Genomic DNA, 24,173 nt, shown 5'->3' on the forward strand with positions numbered 1-24,173 from the left:
ATCTCAAGCAGACTCCCCACTGAGCATGAAGCCTGATGTGGGGTTCGATCTCATGAACCTGAGATCATGACCTGAGACAAAACCAAGAGGCGGATGCTTAACTGACTGATCTCCCCAGTCGCTCCTCAGCAGACATTCTTGATCAGCAGTAAACAAAATAGAAATCCCTACCTTTGTGGAGTATATATTCTAGTAGGTGACTGAAGATACAAGTGAAACTGGGACCTTGAAAAGTACTAGCGTTTAAACAGATAAAAGGAAAAAGTGTTCCAGGTGTCAGAAATGATCCAAGCCAACTTTGCAAGATACTATGCATTTGAGAAGTACCAGGTACGATACTGGCAAACCCGGAAGTTCCGTGGAGGGGACTATGGAAAGGCCCTAAGGATTTTAGAATTTTTTCACAGGTAGCAAAAAGGTATTGATGGTTTTTAACCCAGAGATTCAAGGTGGTTGAGGACTGTTTAAGAAAAATGGGAAAGAATGCTTTTGCAAAAGAAGTCGCTATAAAGGAAAGAGTACCATGATTTGGTCACTGGGTGTCAGGATCAGAGAGAAGGAAACATTCATCTTCAAACTTTATTTAATGGTCATTTTTGTTTCATTAAATTAACATTTTTTATAATTCTCTTAAAATAGGATTTTGTTCTAGTTCAATATCACAGTCTAACAAAATCAAATTTCACATCAAAACTACTTATGCATAAGTACTTTTATGTTCTAACAATTCTTCCTCATAAGCAGCCTGGAGGGGAGCTTACAATGGCTTTCTCTTAAATGATTAGGAAATCTGCTTTCCAAAACCAGCATAGCTTGCCTGGGATCAGCAAAAAGATGAATGGAAAGCGAGTATTCCCTTTGATATTGCCTGCTATGTCACTGGCTTATTGTATGAGACATCACCCAGTCTGACACTCCACCACCTGATCCATTATTAGATGAGGCAGGAGACCCAACCCAGCAGAAGCATGCAAGGTCCTGTCTCTTAAGATTTCAGGGCTGCATGAAATAGTAGCTCAGACAGTACCAGTTTTGCCCAGGAACCCTCTGAGATCCATACAGCAATCACAGGACCTCAGGGAGCAGCATCTAAAGGTCATCTTTTAGTTCTAACCATCTAGGTTGCAAGTGGTTCTCTTTTGCCTATGGCTGGTGCCAAGGGCCTCCAGGAAAAATCCTTGGCAGATAATGTGGTGCTTTAATGTTGAGCTCTGTCGTGAAAGTGATAGCGACCATGAGAAGGCAAGGATCCCACGAGGGAGAAGAAGAGCACGTGGCCAAGAACAGGTCTCTGGGCAGAGGTTCTATCCAAACAGCTCTGGGCAACCCCAGGATTTCTGTGACTTCAGCCCAGGGCTCCCTCTCTACACAGCAACTGTCCACTCAGGAAGGAACGAGAGAGGCTCTTGCCTTGCTTTTTTAAAACATTCCTGGCTGGAAACCTTTTGACTTCTAACTAAGTTGTCTCCTGAGGTTAACAGTGGGGACGCAGTGTCCCCCACCCCCAAACTCTGGCCATTTGCCACCTGTCTTCCTACTTCCCTTCAGACCTGAGGACAATACCTCTTGAGCTGCCTTCATTTTGACTTGTCCTCTTACGGAAGCCTGATTTCTGCACCTGTGAGAGAGAACGCCCAGAGAAGGGCGAAGGGAGACCTGAAAATGAATCTAAACAACCCAAGGGAAAGGAAAAGGAAAACCCAAGCTGTAGGATCGAACAGTTCAAAAGTGTCCAGGGGAAATGCGAAAAATAACTTCTTTGGGGTCTTGCGTGGATGGAGGAAAGATTCTCAGAAGTTGCAAGAAAATAGACGCCTTCACAAACAACCGGGGGATACTGGAAAGAACCAAACCCTGGTTTCCACACTCAAGGAAGAGTGGCCAAAAAGACCAAGTGGCTGCTGCTTCCAGAGGCCAGATTCAGGCATTACACTTTCCAGTGATTTTGGCAATTACTTTTAATTAGCTCACTCTCTCCAGCTTAATTTTCTGTACCAATTTAACAAATATTTGACCTTTAGCCACACGTTGCCATTGCACCCTGTTTTTCCAAAGCACATGAGCATATGTGCTTGATTTCGTTTTTCCTGCGAAGGTTCGAGTTAATTCGCTGATTTTACTAATCCAACTGGGTGCCGTTAAGACAGATCTCATTAAAGGTACTATCAGGCCTTTGTAAAAACAGACCCAACAAAAACAAACAAACACCCCTTAAGGGAAAGGGGAACTTGATGAGCAGGAAGGAAATATTCCCATGTGACCCTTCCCCCTTGTCTTCTTAAACCAACTATTTCATGGAAAACCCCTCGCATGAACTGTGAATACCCTTAAGTCTTTCCAATACCTTGGATTCCTGTGTAATACTCATGCAGTAAACTTCGAGATTCCCCGCTTTTAACTTCTCCCCTCCAAAAAATTTGGGTTGACCTGCCAGCACAGCCAAAACTTCTGCAAGCCAAAGTCACATCCACATTAAATCCCAGGTCACAGAGCCAGTCACCTCCTGGCTCAAACACCTGAGAACCAAGAAGGCAGCCTTCCCTCTTGTGTCCGTGTGAAGGAGCAGACGCATTTGGGAAGGGAAAAGTGGGGGGCAGAAGGGAAGGGAGCGGAGCGTGTCCAGTTACCCCCAGGGATCAGTTAATCTCAGGAGAGAATACACTGGTGTCTTTAGGCCCCAAATTGTCTTTAAAAATATATATATATTCTAAGGCTCGAAATAGTAAATGCAGCCTTGAGTATCAGGACTGAAAAGAATGAAAGATAAAAGGAACAGAGCTTTGGAGAGGAGGCCACCTGTGGTAGGGAGGGGAAAACCACAGGCTGCGTAGAGCACAGCGCTCGGCTTCTTAACCGAGACCACAAATTGTTTTAGCCTGTGATCAGACTCGGGGCCCCCCCACCCCCCCAGGAGAAGGGCTTCCACACCGGCCCTGCCCTGCACGGCCAAGATCGGCTGGGAGGCGTGTTTAGGAAGAGAGCAGCACTTCTAACTTCATTTCTCCCTGTAGTCTGAGTGAAATGCGACTCTGCTCCGTTAGGGTACATCAGGGTTAAAAAAAAAAAAAAAAAGAGTGTGCGTTTTGGATACAGCTGGAAGTCATTAACAGCTCTGAGACCATCCCGGGAACCCAGTGAGAGGGTGGGTGGCCTGGCAGAGATCCTGGATCCCTGTGTGTAATCACCGGGCGGGGCTGTATTTCTCCCTCCCACCCAGCGCAGAAATCCCCTCTTCCACTGTTCAGTCCCTGCCCACAGGCTCCCCGCTCACGCACGCACGGCTGCAGGAGGCCGCACCTTCCTTCAGAGACAACCTCAGGCACTAGAAAGTTCTTTGCAGAATGTGCCTCTGTGGAAAGTCTCCCCTTTCGTTTTCGCTTAGCCGGCTGGTGGCACAGCACACAGCGGTCCTGCTTGGGAAGACAAGGAGACCCCCGGCCTCCTCCGTGAAGAATGGAGCCCAGAACAGAAGACATTGCTGGCTAGGAGGGCACCAGTATGGTGTCCTCTAGGAGGCCTTCCTTTCAGGAGTTATGATGGCCATTTTTTCAGGAAAGACACAGCTAGGCCCCCTTTCAGGTACTGCCACTAGAGAATCTACGCCACCTCGTTCCCGGGCAAGCTTTCAGCTCTAGAAGACGGGCCTGATGGACAGTGCTAGTCCACAATGGCTGCAACACAGCCAAAAAGGAGACACGAAAGAATAAAGTTTCCTCTGGACGCTCGTAGGGGAGCTCCTCGCATTCTGCCAAGTGTTGAGGGAGGTGACCTGGATCTAGGATCCGTTCTCTGGGACCATGACCAAAGATCTCTCTCATGATCTGTCTCCCCTGTCCAAAAGCCTTTCCATTGCGCCCCTCAGAACACACAAACTGTTGCCCCCCTCGCCTGGTCCAGCCCTCTTAACCCCGTCCTCTCAGTCAGCTCCAGCACAGGGGGTCTGAGGCACCCCGCCAAGCTGGTCCTGGTCGCTGGGCCCCAGGCCCAGGCTCCCTCAGGTATCCTTCCTGAAATGCCTTCTCTTTGTCCTGTACGGTTGTCTGAGGGGACCCTCCTTTCCTGGGCTAGCTCCAGAGCTCCTGAAAAACCAATGTTCTCCAGCCACAGGCTCAAGGAGACATTTCTGACCCCTGGAGGTGGGTCTTTTCCCAGAGTTCTCTGGAGTTGTCTGGAGAAGCACAAGAGTCCACCTCTGTTTCTGCCCTCAGCAGGCTAAATGCTACGGGTGGTCACTGTTGTTCTTTTGGTCTGAGGAATGTCCTAATTATATCTTTGCTTTCATTATATAGACAGAACCCTGGGTCAGCCCAGGCCCTGGCTTCTGGAGATGAAGTAGACGAGCAGTTATGACCCGACAGAGTCACACCATATGTAAGCAGGTACCACTAGGTGTCATTTTGACCTCGTTTTGCTTTCTCAGCTGTGCCCCAGATCAACTGCGATGTCAAAGCTGGAAAGATAATCAATCCCGAGTTCGTCGTAAAATGCCCAGCAGGATGCCAAGACCCCAAATACCACGTTTATGGCACGGACATCTACGCCTCCTACTCCAGCGTGTGTGGCGCCGCAATTCACAGGTGGGTGGCTCCAAGAGTAGCTGGGCTGTGGGCCGGGAGCTCCCGGGGCCAGGTTCCCGGATTTAGCCAGCAACACTGTACACACGTAACGAGAATCCTGTACTTGCTGTGGCAGCCCTATCCCGGGGGTCACACAGAAGCCACGCGTGGTCCCGGATCTCCGTTCACAGCGCTCTGTGGGAAGGACCCACTTCTCTCTACCCTAAGGGGATGGAGAGGAGAATTCTGCTCCCACAGATTCACGACAAAGAAACCAAAGTTCTGGGTAACCGCAAGCCTGTTTTTTCTATCTGTATTTACTGGACGAGGAAATAAGAGGTTATAAGAAGAAGTAATAATAAGTAATAAGTAACAATAAGATAATATAAATAATAATAATAATAAGACTTCATAATAAAAAGTCCTGGAGGTTTGGAGAAGAAATGTCACAGCAGCGGCGCTGGCCTGGAGGTGAGTGGAGCAGGAAAAGTGAGGAGGAGGGTGACAGATGGTTCTGTTCGGTCGCTGTTGGTTTGGGACCCAGGAAGGAGGACCGGAAGTAGGACATGCTTTGATGCTTTGAACAAAGTCACTGCCTAAATGAAGAGAGGCAGAAGTGACCTTCACAGAATCCTCAGATATCTTTTTGCATCAGCTGGGAGTCCAGACCCAGGGGGATGCACGTTTACTTCCTATCCTTGATAATAAGGCTAATATGTCTGTGTTGAGCACCTCACTTATGTCACCTTAAGTGACCGTCCTCTGTACTGTAGCCACTACTGTTATCCACATCTTACAGATGGAGAGGGGCTGACTAGCTTTTCTAATACCACACTATTAAAAAGCATCCAAGTGGGGACTCGAACATAAGTCCATTGTCCATGTTCCTAACTGCCACTATGAGACTGCTTTGGGACAGGACTCCTGAATCGATGCTCAGCCACCAGATACAAAGTTTCTGAAGTATTCAGGCTTCAGGATCTTTTTCCTTCTCTTTACTTGCACACCAGTCAGGTGAAGGATCCGTCATCTCCCTGCCAGAGAGAGGGGGAAAGATACAAAATTTATTCCAGGTGTCTCATCAGTAGCTCTCAGCAATTTGGGGAAGCAGCAAGAATGAAGTCTATATGTAAACTGAGATTTAAGAATTCTAGCAGAATCTGTTGGCCGTCGTCCTTTCTCACTGCTGCCGAGGAGGGCTGATGAGCTGACTCATTTTCCGAGGGGACCAGAACTCTGAAGGCTCTATTATGGAGAAGCAGGGAAACAGTCCAAAAAAACTACCCCAAACCCTGTTTCTTAACCCCAGAATACAGAAAAAAATATTTTACTTTCATTCTGAAAGAAATTCCGTGCAAAAAGGAAAGAGGTACACAAGTCTACCCATACGTGCGTGTGCACGAATAAACACATGCCCGCTCCCACACGAATGCTTGCACACATGCATCCTTACACACGTGTGTGCACGCCCGTACAGCTCCCACTCCATAAACACTCCTCAGCCCGCGTCTGTCTGGATACTGATGTCTGCTGAGGGGCCGAGCCTGTCTTAAGGTCACTGTATTTTTCCAGGGACATCCAGGATTGTTGCCTCCTGCTTACCCTGGCCCTTGCTGGCTCTGCCTTGCCTTTCTGTGTCTCCCAGGCAGGACAGAGTCCATGAGTTGATTCAACCTCACAAAGATGCCGTCATAATCACAGTAATCCCTTGCAATGTGATTCGTTCCTCCTAGCACCATCTCAACCCTACGAGGCTGCTGTTAACATAAATTGTAACATAAACATGCTGTTTATTAAAGAAGAGCTGAGAAATAAGGAAGTTAATTCAATGGCTGGTTAGTTTCACATTCCGGATTAGAGCTCAGGTCCTCTGACTTCCAGTCCAAAGCCCAAGCGACACATTTACGTAAGAACAGGGGCGTCCCAGCGCTGCTTAATATACAAAGAGGACTTGAGGTGGATGTGGACTTTGGACGAGTAAGAGTCAGGGAAAGCATTAAGATGGATGGACACTCCACCGGAGGGCAGAGTAAAAAGGGAGTTGACAAAGACCAGGACTCAGTAATCCCGGCGTTTTGGTTGGGCTGTGGAAACTCGTGGAGAGAATACAGAGGGGGTGGAGAGGTGGAGGACAAGAGTGTGAATGTTTTAAAAACCGAGATTTGCTATTTGAGCAACCAAGTGCCCTTTGAAACTTCCTGGACCAGCATCTGATCTAGTGGGAAACTCTGTTCGGAAGGATGTGTCACTGTTCGTGGGGAGGATGAATAGAGGTCTTAAGGGAGAACAGATAGGAATTTGGGACACTCTCAGTTTTGTTTTTCACAAACAAAACAAGTCTGTTTTCAGAAGGCAGGACTTAAGACAGAGAACTTGAGTAGAAAGTACACAGGGGGCCTCCAGCAGTGGTCCATCAGAGCCCCCCACGGTCAGAACTGGGAGACTGGAGAGAGCACACTTTGGTTTTGGCATTCAGATTCAGCTTTAGGATTTAATATTCACGCAATATATCATAATCAGATGTCTTATGATGAGCGATTCCCTCGATTCTTTCAAACCATAGGGACAATGAACATATTTGAAGCATCATAGTTTAGCTCAGTCTTGTCCTGAATTCGCCTCTGTATTTAGAGTGGGACCAAGTGCGGGGGAGGGGGAAGATTTCTCCCTAGTGGGGTGATGGGGAGGCCATCCCCATGCAGAGCACACTTCATGCCGATTTCTGACCAGATGCCCACCCTGAGAATGGCAGCTGGTCAAATCCCAGCTCTTTTCTCCGAACCATGCAGCTGACTTGCAGCTGAGCCCAGTGCCCTGGGACCAGGGTCAGGGAGGACAGGAACGTGCGGACTATGTCCAGCATCATACAGGACATCTGAGGATGTAAAGAAGTGGAACTGGTTTTTGCTCTTTCAGATAATATGTACAAGGTGCCTGTCTCTGAGTGAGGATAGAAACAAGGTCACATTTCCATAAATTCTCCAAAGTACCACGGCTCCTATCTGCTTCCTCAGTGAAACCACAGCCTCTTGAAGGCTCTCTCCATCCAGTTTCTCCTCCAGGGGCTGAGTCTCTGGTGCATTCCACCTCCATGGACTGCCGATGGCACCTGAAGTTTACAGACCCCTAGTATCTACCCTTCTTATTTACAGACCCCAGTATCTACCGTTCTCTAGAATCTCTGAGAAGGTCCACATCCTCTAGTTAACTCAGTCCTCAAGAGGAGGCAGCCCCCCTGCCGGCAACAGGGAAACCTCAGGAGCACACCACAGTTCTGTTGTGTACCTTCCCCAGAATCTGGGTTTTGAGTCTCACACCAGCCTCTGATGGGGCACCAGCAGCCGAGAAGCCCCTGGGCCCTTCTCATTCCTCCCACAGCAGCCCGAGGGAAGCTCAACACAGGCCCGCCTCCCCTCACTGGGAGTGGCAGCTACCGTGCTTTGGACCAAGGGTGCGCACACATTTCCTCAATACAATGAACTGTGAACCCAAGGGCAGGATAATTTCTTGGGAGAGAAAGAAAAAATTTTAAGTAAATATAAGGAAAGGGAGCATAGGATAATTTTTTTCAAATACTTGGAATTTTCAGCCTACATGAGGGCTGTGCTCGTAAATGTTGAACGACCAGCTCCCCCAAAGCAGGGGTAGCGCTGGTTTGCCAATTGCAGGGGTATAAATCCTCCCCCCGGGGCTGATTTCAAGCTACCGTGTGAAATGATCCAACTCTCACAGTCCTGGGATGTTAACAGTTGGCTTTCGTAAGCCCGTGTGGGCGGCAGGCACACACCCCCGACAGGCCTTCTGACGCGCAAAGATAAAATGCTGTCTTTTCCCTAAGAAAGTGTCTAATCTAATTGGGAGACCAAAGTCAACTTAAGAAATTTTTAGGAAATCGCACAAGACCGAACAAAATCAGAGTCTTGGCTGTGAGACAAGAGTCTGAGGCATCCTTAGGAAGGGATGTAGCCAAGTCTTTTCAGAATCTCTGTGGAGAAGAAAGTGTTGGGCACCGAGCAGCACAGGGTTCCTCCGGCAAAAGTGGGAGCTGGTTTTCCAGAGGGAAAGAGCAGCATGAACAGGCCCGAGAGGGGAAGCTCTGCGCTCTGGCAGGGAAGCTGAGGCCAGGCCAGCTGCAGCCGGGAGACCCGAGGGAATGGCTTCTAAGAAAAGAGAGGGCAGGGTCACAAGGATTTAGGAAGATGAGCCTCAAAAAAATAAAAATAAAAAAATAAATAAAAATGTCTCCAGGTCAGAATTAAAAAAAAAAAATTTTTTTTTGGAACGATGAAGAATTGGCATCAGGAGGTGGTTGTGCTTTCGGACTCCCGAGGGACAACTGTGACCAAGTGGGACAAACCCAGGATTCCAGGTCAGCCAGACCTGGGTTCGAGTCCCTCCCTTGCAATTTACTAGTTACAAAACCTGGACCGAGTCATTCCAGTGGTCCAAGCCCGATTCTGGGAAATGGGAGCCATAGCACTGCCTTCGCTCTACGACTCACAGATTGGCCAGGAGCAGCTGGGGAGGATGATTTTAAAGCAATTAAGCGCTCTATACGTCAAGTACTATTATCCCTTTCCTTCCTTCTGGGTCACTGAGCAGTTGAGTGTTGAAAGTTCTTGACTCGTGAAGGCGGGAGGGCACGAAACAGCAGCTCTCGTCCTGGAGGGCAGGGAGGGTGTGGATGAGAACAAATCTAAGTGCGTTTTTAGCTGCCACAAATCACACATGCTCACAGGAGCCTGTTTAGGCTCCGGGGCAAAGAAAGGACAATGGAAGGGGTGCCGAGGAACCCGCATGGAGCCCCCCGGCTTCACATACAAGCCAAGAGGTAGATCTGTCTGTCTCTGTCACACCAGGATCTCAAACCTTCAACATCCTAGACATTAAAGAAACAATTTCTGGTCCTTGGGGAGGGAATCTTTTTAATGAGTTCCATTTAGCTGCACACTTCCCACCCCTGGCCCCGTATAAAAGGAAGAATTTGCTTTGTAAAATGTCATGGCCACCTTCAAAAGAGCGGGAGCCATTCTGCCATGTCACGACACCAAATTAGAAATGGTCAGGAAAGACGTTTTCCTTAAAACAACGAACTCGTGGGGACGAGGAAGCCAAGCAAGAGAAGCCTGAGGCACGGTGGCAAAGAGAAATTGCCACCTAGCGGGACAGCCGGGTCCTGTACTAAGCCGGGGTAAGCCTTGTCTTAATCTCCCTCTTTCCCGTCTTTCACTGAAGACAGAGGCTGGTGTGCTAGTCTGTTCGTCGCGTCCAGTGGGATCTTCCTTTTCTTCACCATTTTGTTTCTCTTCACAGTGGCGTGCTCGATAATTCCGGAGGGAAAATACTTGTTCGGAAAGTTGCTGGACAATCTGGCTACAAAGGGTCTTACTCCAATGGTGTCCAGTCGCTGTCGCTGCCGCGCTGGAGAGAGTCCTTCGTCGTCTCAGGTACGCCCGAGCTCAAGTGACCTCACGGGATGAAATGTGCCTTTTCAACGTTCTGTTGGCTTCAGTGTCTGGCCCAACTCATTTCATCAAACTCTGAAGCGTTAGCTCTTCCGATAATTAGGATCATGAAACAATAAATTATAATTACCGTGATAAATCAACTACAGAGTCTGGAAATATTAAAAGGCTCCCCTTGCTCGTTTTAAACACGCTGCAGCCATCCCTAAATCCAGTCAAACTTTTAATGAAGTGAATTCCATTTAATAACTTGGGCTTTTTTTTAACTCCGCCTTTCATTAGGCCAAGTGTGTCTCATGTCTGGATCCTCATTCCTTGATATTTCTGGTCAATGGATAGGGATATAGGCTCTTCGAGAACCGAACTACTATTTTGAGATTTCTTTTTGTTTAATTAATTGTTTCACTAGTCAGTTCTTGCTCTCTAGCTCCTTAGGATTTTTGTAGATAATCATTTTCATTCTTTTCTTCCCTCTTCCAACGAGGTGATGTCAGTGAGCTAATGACTAGTGCGATTTCACCATGCAAAAGTAACCGAGTATCTCTGTATAATCGTGACCTGCCCTTGCCTATTTTTGTGAAATTCTCCCAACCTAACCTTTTGTCTTGAATTTTAATTGAAAGAAAAATTGAAGGACTACTATAATGAATACCCAGATTCCCTTCACCTAGCAACATTTGCTTTATCTGTCGACCTATGGTTTATTTTATTTTGTTCTAATCCGTGTGAAAATAAGCTGCGGGCATCATGATACTTTTCCCTCAGTACTTCAGCATGCACCTGGTACAAACAAGGACATTTTCCTAAATAACCACAATACCAATACCACACCTAAAAAATTAACATTGATACAATAACATTATCTAACAAATAGTTCTTAATCAGTTGTGTCAGCTATCCTAAAATGGTCTTCATGGAAAGTTCTTCCTCTTACTCCTGCCCCTTCTCTCTCCTGCCTTCCTTCTTTCCTCGCTTCCTTCCTTCCTTCCTTTTCCACAGTCTAATAAAAATCATCCACTGCATTTAGTTGTCGCCTCTGTTGACTCCCTTTTCATCTAGAACTAGCTACTACTGTACTACCTTTTTTGGTCATGAATGGCAACGACATTCTAGAAGTCCCAGCCAGTTGTCCAGCGCTGTGCCTCACAGTCTGGACCACAGACAACTCCAACTATCTCCTCATGATTGGATTCAGGTTAAATATTTTCCAGGGTTACTACACAGGTAGCATCCTAGCATCTCTGTTGTGCTGTGTGACTGTGGCCAGCTCAGAAGACACAATAATGTTAGTGTGTCTGGTTGTTGGACAGGCTGCACTTGACTGCTTGGCTACTTTACAGTATCTCTCCATGGGAAAGATACGTTGTAATTAATAAGTAATCCGTAGGGTGCTACTTCCCCAACAAATTCACCTAATGATTTTAACATCTATTAGTGATCTTTACAGCAGCAAGAACTGCACTAGATATTGAAAAATTATAATTATTCTAATTCTATTATTCCTTCCACATTTATTAGCATGTATTCTTATAAAAAGAAAAGGGGTATTTCCCCCTCTCCACACCTATTTTTTTAAGTACCACTATGGACTCATGGATTGTTTTTGAAAAAATATTATAATCCATTATCATCATTATTCTTTTTGGCACTCAAATTTTCCAAGTTTGACCAGTGAGAGCCCTTCAGGCATTTTGAATTTTGTTTGTTTTTGTTTTTCTTGACATGTCCTTATGCTGTTTGAGCACAACACAGTGTTGTCATCATCTTGTGTTTTCCTTACTCTGGGCCTTTAATCTCCCATTTTCTCCAAAAAGGCTTCACATGATTTTAAATAGATTCTAACAAAGCCTCCTGGCATCTTGACAAGATTAGGACCAGTGCGACTCTCCTTAGGAAGCACCGATGCAAGGACCAACGGTGGCAAGGAAGGGAGAAACATTTCATAACATAGTAGGTCTTCTAGTTTTGGACGTTTTCTGGTACCTTTATGTGTCCCAAGCCCCAGCTCCTACTGTCCTCTATGGATCAGAGTCTTAATAGAACTACAAACAGACCTTTTAGGATTCCTCACAACTCGAGCCATCCTGGTTTCCTCCTGCCTGCAGAATTCTGCACCCCCAGGGTTCAAATTAAATGGGTTTCTACGTCTTAGTGGAAAGTGATCTGGCATAGCATGGTGAGAATGCAGAATAGAGGCCGTATGAAAATGCTAGTATCTAGAATTATCTAGAATCCAAATGTGTCAGGTCTAAAAAGAAACAGAATCTCTACATAGGTATTTACCAGTAACTCCTGGCTAAGTAAGAATGTTTCAATCTTAGGTGCATAGGCAGCAATTCAAGAATCCCAACAGAAGTGTAAAAGGAAAAATTAACTCCAAGAGAGTAGCGACGTTTGGGGTTTTGTAAATGAAAATCAGTCTGCTGAGATTATTCCCTATAAATGTCAACTTCTGCGTCCCCTCATTTCACCTAGTGACATTTAACCAAAACACTTCTTGCCAATTATAACAAACGCGTGTGTGCTTCTGCAGTGCCTCTTCCGAGTGCGTGAGCGGGGAGAGCACATTGTGGGGGAAGGGCCCTGACTGGCCGGCAGCCAAGACTTGTCCCCACTCTCCGGAGGCTCGGGTTTATCTGGACTGGGTCTGAGTCCTCCTCAGAGGGCTCAGGTGCCTCCGTGACCTCTCTCTAGGTTTTTATTTCTAATTTTCACACATCACTGTGCTGCTTCAGTTAATTCGCTTTGGCAGGCGGGGTTGGGAGCAGGAGCTGGGATGTGCATTTCTGGTCAGCGCAATCTTTTGACAGTCCAGGGATAGGCAAGGTCAGAGAGGCAAGGTCAGAGAGCCATTTTTTTTTCCTTGATCCTTATTTCAGAAAACTGAGCTCATGTTCCTTTTCCTCTTGAATAGAAGCAGACAGCAGAGGATTTCAGATGCGAAAAGAGTAAACAGAGGGAGACCACATCTCCGCTGTGTGCTCTGTTGATCGAGTGGGTCCCACAGCCCTGGGGCCCTCCTTGGGTCCGAAATAACCCCAATCACTGTTATTTGGAGGAGGCCCAGACAAGGGCAGGGGACCTGGAAATGCCACGCTCTGTTCCCGTGGAACTTTAATGAGATGAAATAACTCCATAAGCCCAAACATTTTGCCTCATCGCCACTGTGAGTGATATTCATAGGCCGCGCCAGCAGAGAGTCTTCCCGTCTCTCTGGTAACATATAGTTCCCAAAGAGTAGAACTTTTTTTTTTTTCATTAGATCCTCATAACTTAATGGAGAAAATCGGTCCATATCATTGTCTGTATTTCCCAAATGAGAAGAATGAGAGTCTCCAGGATTGAGGCAGTTAATTAATGGCAAATAGAAACAGAAACTTTGAGGCTCTTCTTCCCAATTCCAGGCCCCTTCTGAGCCCCTGTCATCCCATCTGCTTCAAGACTCTACAATCCCTTGTGTCAATAGGGCTTTCGGCAACATCGTGTTCTAGATTCTGTCCTACCCCTCTGGGTCTCCATCACCCCACTCCTCACCATCACCCCAAGCCCATCCTATAAAACTACTTCCTTAGGTTGCAAGGTAAAATTCTTTCATTATCAGATGTAAATATTAGATGACAGGTGAGACCCCTCTGAGTTGGGACAGAGATCTAAGCATTAAGGTCTTCCTTCTCTGAATAAATCCTTACTGAGGATCTCCTACCTTGCAGACACTGCTCTAGGCACCAATTGGACACTTACCAATTGAGACTGATCCCCTGCCTTCTGGGGCTGGTGGGGAGGGTAGGAGGGAGGCCCCGGGGTGGAGGGGTGGGGGGTGGGGGGGTGGGGGAGGCTTCTGTATTGCAAGTGACACTTGCCATCCCACTGTGAAGCAAAACTCCTGCAGTGGGATGTCAGGCATCACTTCCTGACGGAGGGAGGCTTTGTGGGCGGCAGCCTTCTTGGGGAATTTTCAGTTCTGTCAGGCTTGGTACCTCCTCACCCAGCCCCGATCTCCTGATCGTTTTTTCTTTTTTATGCCTCCTTTGTTTCCCTGATACATATTAACGTTCCTTCTCATCGCCTGGCCTCTAAACTCTCTTTCCCTAGGTGGGTAACAAATGTTTATTTGAAACCTACTTTCAGGTTTCTCTAGTGCCATGGAATTCAGATGGATCCCACAGGGTCCATGAAAGGGAGAGAGAGCCATTGTGCAGAGCTAGCCTGTGACCAGAGCTCTGGAGCTTCCAGGAGGAGGCAGGGGGAGTGTTTTTACATTCATCTACTGACCTAATTAAACATTCGACACCACATGTATGGAAACCTTAGCTTCCATGTCACATCTTCATGAGCAGAATAAGGGTTACTAATGGGAACTCTGAGTCATGGAGATTTTATTGCTTCCTTTCCAATATTAATAAAACACAGGCTCTACAGGAAAACAAAACATCGCTTGACTTTCTTATTGTAATCAACAATTCACCTGGGGGGAGACTGATGGATTTATTGAACTCCAGAGAGATAAATAGGAAGGAAGGAGTCAACTTACCAGAACAGAACCTTCTAAACCCTCTGGCTCTAGAAAGAAATCTTTTTTTTTTTTTTTTCATTTTTTTTTCTTTCTTGCAGAAGGTAAACCCCAAAAGGGTGTAACCTACCCATCGGCTCTTACATATTCATCAGCGAAAAGCCTGGCTGCCAAAACAGGCAAGTGTTCATGTGTGATGTCATCTAAAGCTTCCAAGTTTGTAAACACATGTTTTAGGAGGTAGTGTAGAAATTAACATCGGAACGGGTCAAGCTCCACTGACTCCAGCAATATTTCAACAGATGCCAAAAGCACAGGCACAGAAATCAAGGGGATGAGAAGGCTAGGCTGAAGGGTAATGCTTTAGTTTTGGGGTTTTGTTTTTGCAACTCCAAGATCATTTCTATGTTTGTGTCATTTGCATTCAGAATGACTGTAGCCTTCGATTGTACCATATTGTTGCGTTAGAAGATGGCAGGACATTCTGTCTAGAAAAGTCCCCTGACAGCTGAAAGGGGAAAGGCTGTCTCTGCTTAGGTATGAAATGAAGGAAAGCAAAGGGGGTGATGTGGTATATGTGTTCGTGGAAAGCCACTCATGGAAATAATCCAAGCCAAAGATACACTGTTTATGAGGTCGTGCTGACCCAGCTTCCTGTGAACCACAGAGTACAGGTGGATCTCAGGCCAGGAAAATGCCTTTTCCTAGGTTTCTGTGTTAAAGCAGGAACTGAGCTACGCATTACTGTGTCTTTGGGGGCATTTTGGTTTCCCACACAGAACGGATAAATGTCCCTTTCCAACATACACATAAAAGGGATACTTGGGGTCTCGCCCAGCTTCTAGAGGAACCGCTCCTTAAAATTATAGTTACATTAAAGAGTAAGTTTTCACCTATTCAAATAAAAAAATTCCAGTGAGAACTGTAAAATGGTGACCCCCTTGTGGCTACCCAAATGATAAAATTCCTATAGAAAGTGGGGGAGGCAGACAAGATGAGGATGTGAGGGCTGTCCATGGGTTCCACCAGTCTTGGCATGCCCCTACACAAGGCTTCCTAATCCCTCCAGCCTGTGAGTTAACAGGTAAATCAGGTCAGGATGATCCCTCAAGGCATAATAACCTTCTTCCACAGGGAAATCTCTCACTGAAAAAAATAGAAACGATAAAAACCAAAAGCATCTTGATTTGCCTGGTGCTGCTCCTGCTGAAGATGGACTTTTCTAAGATTTAAATACTGTTTCCCCAGGCAGTTAGCAACACCAACAGGCAGCTGTGACTTGGCTAGAGTCTCAGGCTACCCTGAGCTAAATAAAAACAGGGAAACGTTGGTTTGTAGAAGCTCACCAACCCTGAGAAGGCACACTGCTGGTGCTACATGGAAGTAAATCTTTATTAGAGGTTGCTGGGCTGGAGTGGCGGAGGAGAACCCTGTCCCGGTTCCCCTTGGTCATTGCCCCAGCCCCTCCCCCTGGAGGAAAATCAAGCTGAAGTTTATGATAATGTATCTGACTTCCTAAGAACCTCCTGCCCTCACAGCTTGTCCCCACCAAGGCCACCTCTTGCCCCTATCTTGAGAATAACACTGTTGCCACCAGAACTGTAGAGGCATCGTGGGCCATCCTCTGATGGGAACCACATTCAGGAATCTTGAGGTTGTGACTTGCCTTCCACTTTGTTCCCCTTTAGAGGAAAAATGTGGAATTTGGAATCAAACAAATGTGGGTCCAAATCCTGGCTCGGCTACCAAATTTCTGTGAGACCTTATGTACATTTCTTGACCTTTTGGAAAACATATTCCTAACCTTAAAAATGGGAATTCTTGGATTGGCTTCCAGGATTGTGATTAATATCAAATGTACAGTCTTATATAAAAGAGACTGTTCCAGTGTCGGGCACATAGTAGATGCTCAGTGAATATTAGATTTCCTGCCCTTGTGTATAATCCTGCAGCCCGTAGTGAGTGAGTGGCTGGAAGAGCTAAATCCTCTCCATCACTCCGACCTCCAGGCATTGCTGCCAAACTGGCTTCGGTGTCTTTCTCGTGGTGTCTCACATCTGACACTTACTGCAAGAGCTGTTTTCCATTGGGGGAAGGGGGCGTGTGACATAAGATGATAATAAATGTCAACTACTGCCATTGATTGGATACCTACCATGCATGAAATAAAATCTATGTGATTAGGGCCCTAGGGTCTGCATTTTAACACCTTCTTCATGGCCTAATAATGAATCAAGTGTAGGGAACTCTGAGGACCTCCTCCTGCTGCTGAGAAGGTAGTCATCTACAATTCTTCATGACCTTGGGGTGCCTGAGTGGCTCAGATGGTTAAGCATCTGCCTTTGGTTCAGGTCATGATCCCAGGGTCCTGGGATTGAGCCCCCACATTGGGCTCCCTGCTCAGTGGGGAGTCTGCTTCTCCCTCTGCCTCTGCCCCTGCTCATACTCTCTTTCACTCTCTTTCTCTCAAATAAATAAATAAAATCTGAAAAAAAAATTTCATAACCTCATCCAAAGAGTAATATGTTTAGTGCCTACAGGAAATTTTGACATGTGTTCCCATGAAACTCTTTGAAAAGATCTCCATGAAACTTCCATGTATCTGAGATTATATGGAGAAACTATTTTACTGGTTTCATTTCAAATTCCTCAAAAGGAACCAGGTGCTATGAGGACTTCACTTTGGGTCACACCGGCCTTATGTTCAGGAAGGAATTGGGAGTAGAGCAATTGGAGTAGAGCTCTTTCTCTGTCTTTGTCTAAAAGACAGTTCCATTGCATGCAGGAGAGTAGGCAGAAACAACAGCCCATGGAAGACCATGGAAAACGAGAAATGGCCCTTTTGGTTGAATTGATGACGCGCTTGAAAGTATCTGTGTTTTAAGCAGGTAACACAAATGGCTGCCCTTGGGATATTTAATCTGCTCTCCGGCAATCTGTATTTGCAAAGGAAGACTGAGGTATATAGAAATCTCAGAGTTATCCAATGGTATGAGGAAAACAAATTCATAGTTTCAGTATCTAATAAGTGTCAGGTGGCAAAAATATTCATTATTATTAGAAGTTTTATTTTTAATTTAATTGTGGTTTTATTAATAATTTGCAAGTAAAATGTACTGTAGGCTTTTTATATTTCTTTCCAAATTAATAATTTTAGCCTATTTCATCAAATGTACAAGTCATTCTATGAAATGGCTTTCCCTGTATACAGCAGGTCCAATCCGGGCCTGCGTCCCCCTGCCAAGGCACTGATGCTTCGTAGCGTTTACCGGAGGGTGAGGGAGAAGACTATTTTGGAGAAATGAGAAACTTCCCTAGGACTTGTTATGAACACTCAATTCCTTTGGAGTCATGGGAATGTCATAAATCACAAAAGTGGTTTTGCCCCAGGATGGCGTGAAGCCTGGCTGACCCCCCAAGGCCTCTGCCAGCTCTTTAGCAATTTGTCTGGCACAGTCTACAGGCAGATTTAAAGGTGACGCACTGTTAGCAACAACAGGGTGAATGAGAGATCTGTCTCCTGCCCCGATGGCCCGGTGCCTACAAGAGCAGACTGAAGGGCCAAACTCCAACCCGTGCCCAGGGCACCTTTGGCCGACCTGCTCTCCCGAGTCACTGCTGTGACTCCCACAGAAGGCAACGGCAGCAGGGTGACAAGCGCGCAGATGTTAGCTCTGGGTCGTGGGTCTACATGCCCCTTCAGACGTCTGTCCGCATGGCTGGGCCACGGCCATGGGGCAACACCATTTCCGGCATGTTGTATATGTCAAAGGGGAAGTTGGAGGGTTCACAGGAAGGGTGCAGCACCTTCTCATCTCACATGCGAGCCTCTTGGCTCTGTTCTGTGCACCAGAGAGGCATTAGCCCCAAGCAGAGTTAAAAGCTGGAGCTAGGATGTTGTGGGTAAGCTGAAAAATGTCCCCCACCAAAGACACCCCTGGCCTCGTCCCTGGAATCTGTGCCTTCTTCTATATCTGGCAAAACACAAACAGGAAGAGGGAGGGGGGCTTTGTGGATGGGACTAAGTTAAGACTTAAATGGAGAAGTTATCCTGAATCATCTGGGGTGGTGGTGGGGGCAGAGGGAGACTTGATACACGTGGAGAAGAAGGTCATACGAAGATGGAGCAGAGAGACACCTGACGATGTCAGCCGTGAAGCTGGAGTAAGCTTGGTGGCAACGACCAAGGAAAGCCAGCAGCCACCAGACGATGGAAGAGGCAGAGAGTAGATTCTGCCCTCGAGCCTCCCAAGGGAGTTCAGCCCCGTGAGACTGATTGCCGACTTCTGGCCTCCAGAACTCTGAGAGAATAAATTACTGTTGTTTTCAGCCCCTGAATATGTGGCGATTTCCTAGGACAGCAGCCCTAGGAAGCTATTACAGCTGCACCAGTGTAGAAGCTGGTGTCCCTGCCGTGGGGCTCAGGAGACCCATGGAACTGGTGGCTATTGTTCCCTCCCAGCCCTGGGGGACTTTTGGTTTGCCGGCCATTTTTTGTGTCCTCCTGGCACAGACCCATGGTTGTCAATTCAATAGCCAATGGCCACTGGGTAGCCCCTTGTCCCCTTGCCCTGAAGCTTCAGAGAAACTGTCAAGGCACCCGGAATACTAATATAGAAACAACCTGAATCATTACATGTGAATGAAGAGCATAATTTAGAAGTAGAATCTAGATGATCTTTCCCATCTAGTTATTTCTGTTATCCCACTTTACAGTTGAGAAATCTGGGGCCCAGAGGAGTTAGTTGACTAGTCTTGAACCAATCCAAGCTAGAGCATCTAGAATGTATTCTCTAAGAGTTAGTCATAGCGGAAACCCCAAAAATTCCTTCCATCCCTGGGTCAGTGCTAACTGACACAGCAGAAGACAGAGAGAGAGTGAGAGAGAGAGCGAGAGGAAGGAAGGAGGGAAGGAAGAAAGGGGGAAGGGGAGAAAGGAAGAAAGAGAAAGAAAGTTCATGAACCATTGCTTCCGGCATCTGGCAAATTAATCTGGCAGTTAATCGAGTTCTACCCTCTCTGTGTTATTATAGTATTTAACCATTGCTTAAATAATTTATTGTTATTTAGTGTTTAGTTCGTTTATTGGCTTATTGCTCAGACCAGGTTGTACATTCTTTTCAGAAAGGTGGATTTTATCCTCCTCAGTGGCCAGCACAGATCTTTGCTCAAAGCTAGCATTCCATAGACGTTTATTTTGTTTCTGTCCTCAAGAGCCTACCATGATTTTGTAGGCCCCAATGTCATTTCATCTTTTTTACAGGTGAGGCCACTAAAGCCTACCAAAAGCCACCAGTCCCAGGAACAACTGCACAGCCAGTTACCCCGATGCAGGTTACGGGAGCCACGGCCACCGAAGCCACCGCTACGAGCCTGCCAAAGCCATCCCCATCCACAGGTTCAACCACCAGCAGCCTCGGACCACAGCCCGTGGGCCACAGGAGCTGGGAGTTGGGTCAGTAGGTAGACTGTGTGTTGTCCTGTGCTAGCAAAGTAGGCTTTCGGAGTCAGGGCTCTGTCTGAATGCTTGTGTGGAGTGCCCATCTCCCACCTTTTGAGCTGGGTGAGGGGTCATGCTGAGACCTGGGCCAGGAGTATGTGGATGTGTCCTTCCAGACTCAGGGGTAGACTTGAGCCTCATGCTAATTCAGGACATGCTATGAGCTAAGCAGACCATGTCAAAGGGGCTGAAGACAGATTTGACAGTGGGATTGCTATTGTCAGACTGTGGAAGGTAGGATATTACACAACAGTTTCCTTTTGCAAAATCCTCATTTCTCCAAAAGTCCAGCTGAAGGAATAGTAGGGTTCAGTGGAAATACTGTTGGGTTTTAAGTGACACACTGTATATTCCCAGAAGTCTTCAAACATTAGAAGCAAACAAAACTAAACAACTCCTATAGGGAAAACCAGATAGCTACATTTTTATTCCTTTCCTGATCATTGTTTATGCATCCATCTCTTAAATCAAGTTTTAGGTTTTACCATAGTCTATTTTATGAAATTAATCTTGGTATTACATCAAACAGGACCTTAAGGGTTCATCTGAGGACCCCCCTCTCTAGTTTTTAACACAGGCTTCTCTGCCAGCCCCCCTAAGCTAATCAGCACCCCTCTCACTTCTAAGCAACTCTGGCAAGAGTCTGGAAAATTCCACAGCAGGAGTGACAACTTTTGTCTCAGCAGGCTTTTCTAAATATTTCCCTCCTGGGGCCATTTTTTCCTTCCAGGAGGAAGGGCCTGGGTCTTATTCTGTTCAGTGTCTTCTCCAGCTTCCAGGCATTTCTGCCACACAGCATGGCCCTTCCCCTTCCCGTGTCAGAGCCCAGCCATCATTTTATCCTTTTCTCTAACAAATAGTATCAGCACTTGCAAGGCGCTAGACTTTCCTTGAAGCACCTTACAAACACTCTCCTAGGAAATTCTCGGACCAGCCCTCTGCAGTGAATGGATGACTTCTGCTTTGACTAGTCCCTTGTCCTGATGAGGAGCCTGGGGTGTGGGGCTCAGCCGGCCCAGCTCACACAGCTGAAAAACAACGGGAGCCTGGTTCTCTTGGAACTGGCCTGCAGGAGGTGCCCCTGCCATCCTCGGCACCCCGGGTGCGGATGAGGCCATCTCAGAAGCGGGGGTGTTAAGCACAATCAACTCCCACTGTGATGAGGAACAACAACAATGGCCTACAGGTCAGTCCAGGCTTCCCGGGGCCCGCACACCACGCACCCTTTTAGTCAGTGTTCCTAAGAACTCTACTAGTCGAGGAGTATTATCAGGCCATTCAATGAACGACCCATGGAAGAAGCTATGATATAAAGTCCCCAAATAAAAATACTGTCTGGAATACATAGGACCTGCCCCCCATCCTGTTGCTGTGTAACCCCTGCCGACTGGAGCACAGGCTTACCGTGCCCGCCAGCAGGACACATAGGAAGGAAGGAAGGAAGGATGTTGGGCGAGGGAGTCCCACAGCCAGGAGTTTTCCTCTTTCTGAACTTCAGGTCCTCGACTTTTGAAGCCCTTGATTCTTTCAAAGACTTCGGCGTACTCGACTAAGTTGTTTGCTCGTGGGGCCTCCTTGGAGGAGGTTGAGTCTTACATAACACTTATAAGTAAACGCGTGGCATATTTATTTGGCTACCCTGGGAGCCTGGACATCCTGGAACGCGTTGGGCCTGTGCTTGTAGAAACCTCAGCCACCTTAGGTTGTGGCTCCCAACCTGGCACAGCCTCATTATTCCTGGCCGGGGCACAGGGCCGTTGGCCGGCAGCCTCCCCAGCCCATCGGCCTCCCTGCCCAACCTCGTCCAGCACCCGCGCCCGGGCCGCCCCACAAACTGCCAGGCAAACACTCAGAATGAGCGTTCCGGCCCGCATCCACCCTCGCTGCCAAGAAAGGGGCCAAACTGGGGAGGAAGAAAGGGATAGAGGGCAAGAAAAAATTATATTGCCTGTTCAAAGGATTTTGTGTAGGAACGAAATGGGTGTTTGAATGCCTGTGTCTTTTTGTTAATAACAGTTAATTGAGATACTTTCCACATAGCATATAATTCACCCATTTCAAGTGCACGACTCAGTGGTTCTTAGTAATCACAAAGTTGTGCAACCATCACCATGACTGATTCTAGAACATTTTTGCCACCCCAAAAAGAAGCCCTGTGCCCGTGAACTAATCCCTCCCCAGCCCCAGGTTGTTGCCCGTCTACTTTGATGAATGCCTACCTTAATGTATGGCTATAGATATTTGCTCTGATATTTTAGCCCAACTATTTTAAATAATATTTAGTACACAGATAATCCCTTTTCTTCTTCAAAGAAATTGAGAATGTTCTGCCAGTTCTAACAGAGCAACTCTTCTACTGCTGATACACAAGTGAGTTTTTGTTACTGCATTTATTAAGGGCTTTTCCCTCTCTTTTTATGTGTGCCTGGAGTCAAAGGTTCTAGAAGTTGGTTGTGGAGGGGTGGCCAAGTAAAACCCAATTTATTTATTCAGTCAACAAATATTTATTGAGTGCCTACAATGTGTCAGGCACTGTTCTGGGATCTTGGGCTACACCTATGAACACATCCTTCCAAGATCCCTGCAAAGGGTCACTTCAGCTCTTGGCTCCTAGAAGTGTGTAGCCAGAACAGGAACAATCTGCCCTGGGGGGTCTGTGAGTCCTCTTTGCTCCACAATGTGGTAAGGAACTGTCGTTCTCACAGAACATAGGAACTTGTAGAGAGTCTAGGGGAAAGTGGAAACTTCATAGCCGGAAAAGACAGGGGCTCTCCCAGTCCAGAAGGAGGGGCAGATACAGGCGGAAGAACATGGAGGATGACCCAAGCATGGGCCAACCGAACAAGATAGCAAGGACCAAGTCAAGGCTGGGGGTAAGGGAGCCAAGAGCTAGAGCAACAGAGACCTCTCAGAGGGACAGGAGCGAGGCTGTTCTGTTCATCATGGAAGATACCAAGAACTACACAGGCATGCCCAAGAGCCAGGTGGCTGCAGAGCCACATCCCAGGGCCAGAGCGGGCAGCGTGTAGAAGCAGATCCACAAACATGCTGAAGAAAGGGCTCTGGAAAAGGCCGGCTCCAAGGCCAGCTGAATCTACCACAGGCTTCCAAGGGTGGGGTGGCTTTGCTAGGCGTTATTTTCCTAGTCCGTTTCCTTTCAAGAAGGGCCACAGTTGCCTCAGGAGACCTAACTGATTTCCTCCGTCCACAGAGAAGGGGCGGATGACGGAGGGGAGCAGAGCGCCCCCTAATGGCACGGCATGCTCACGGCTGCGGGCGTTTCCCTTTCTAGGGAGGAGGAAGGGGACCAGCATCTCCCAACTCCCCAGTCCCTCCGCATGAGACTTCCCTTCTCACCAACTTCTATCTCCTCTCTGAAAGTTTATCTTATTGAAGGTATCTGGAGAACTTTTCCCTTAGAATCCAATATTACAAATACTAAGAAAAAGAGGAACCTTCCCATAGAAAAATGCGGGAACGTCATGACCAGTTAGGCCAGAACAGAAGAACTATAAGCGACCAATAAACGTAACAAAAGTTGTTCAACTTCGCCAGGAATCGAATCAAGGCAAATTGAGCAACAACATGTCATTTTTCGCCGATTCACATGAGAAACTGACAATACATGGTTTGGTCTAGAGTGTGGAGAAACGACCCAGAATTTGCACTTACGGGAGTGTATCCTCAGGTAATTATCATCTGAGAGTGAGGAGCCTGATCACAGATGTTGTTCCTAATAAAAAATAAAGATAAGCGGTTTAAATGTCCACCATCAGAAGGGTTAAAGCAATTACCACCCAGCCATTAACATTTTGGTGAATATGTGCATTTACTGACCTGAGACTGGCCTGTGACAGATTGTTAAGTCAAAGAAGGGGGCTACAAAACAGCACGGGTACCACCTCATTTTGGTACTTGTGTGTTGTACGTGAGAATGTGGGCATAGAGAAAAGGATACGACACTCTCTGCCATGGTGGTGGACAAGTAACTGCAGGACAGAGGAAGTGCAGGTGAGTTCTTACTGCACATGGTGTGTGTTTTTACCGTGAGCACCTGTTCCCGTTACAATTAGAGAGAAAACAGTGCTATTTTGAGTTTGTATTCAAATAATTGGAACAAAGTCGAAGGGAGTGAAACATTG

The 24,173-nt window shown here is 46.9% G+C and overlaps 1 protein-coding gene across 4 annotated transcripts in view; it reads left to right on the forward strand.

Annotated features, from left to right (window-relative positions):
• Positions 1 to 24,173, forward strand: part of VIT (vitrin) — a 96,677-nt gene that overhangs the window by 39,048 nt on the left and 33,456 nt on the right. For 3 of the 4 annotated variants that reach the window (XM_045079253.1, XM_004765450.3, XM_004765451.3), the window contains exons 4-7: positions 4,421 to 4,577; positions 9,870 to 10,003; positions 14,633 to 14,710; positions 19,795 to 19,986. In XM_045079253.1, the coding sequence (XP_044935188.1) occupies positions 4,421 to 4,577; positions 9,870 to 10,003; positions 14,633 to 14,710; positions 19,795 to 19,986 (561 nt within the window). The remainder of the gene's footprint in view (positions 1 to 4,420; positions 4,578 to 9,869; positions 10,004 to 14,632; positions 14,711 to 19,794; positions 19,987 to 24,173) is intronic. The other variant, XM_004765452.3, reaches the window with a different exon arrangement.

Source organism: Mustela putorius, unplaced genomic scaffold (assembly GCF_011764305.1).
Source record: "Mustela putorius furo isolate JIRA1106 unplaced genomic scaffold, ASM1176430v1.1 tig00000281_pilon_pilon_pilon, whole genome shotgun sequence".
Classification (NCBI taxonomy): domain Eukaryota; kingdom Metazoa; phylum Chordata; class Mammalia; order Carnivora; family Mustelidae; genus Mustela; species Mustela putorius.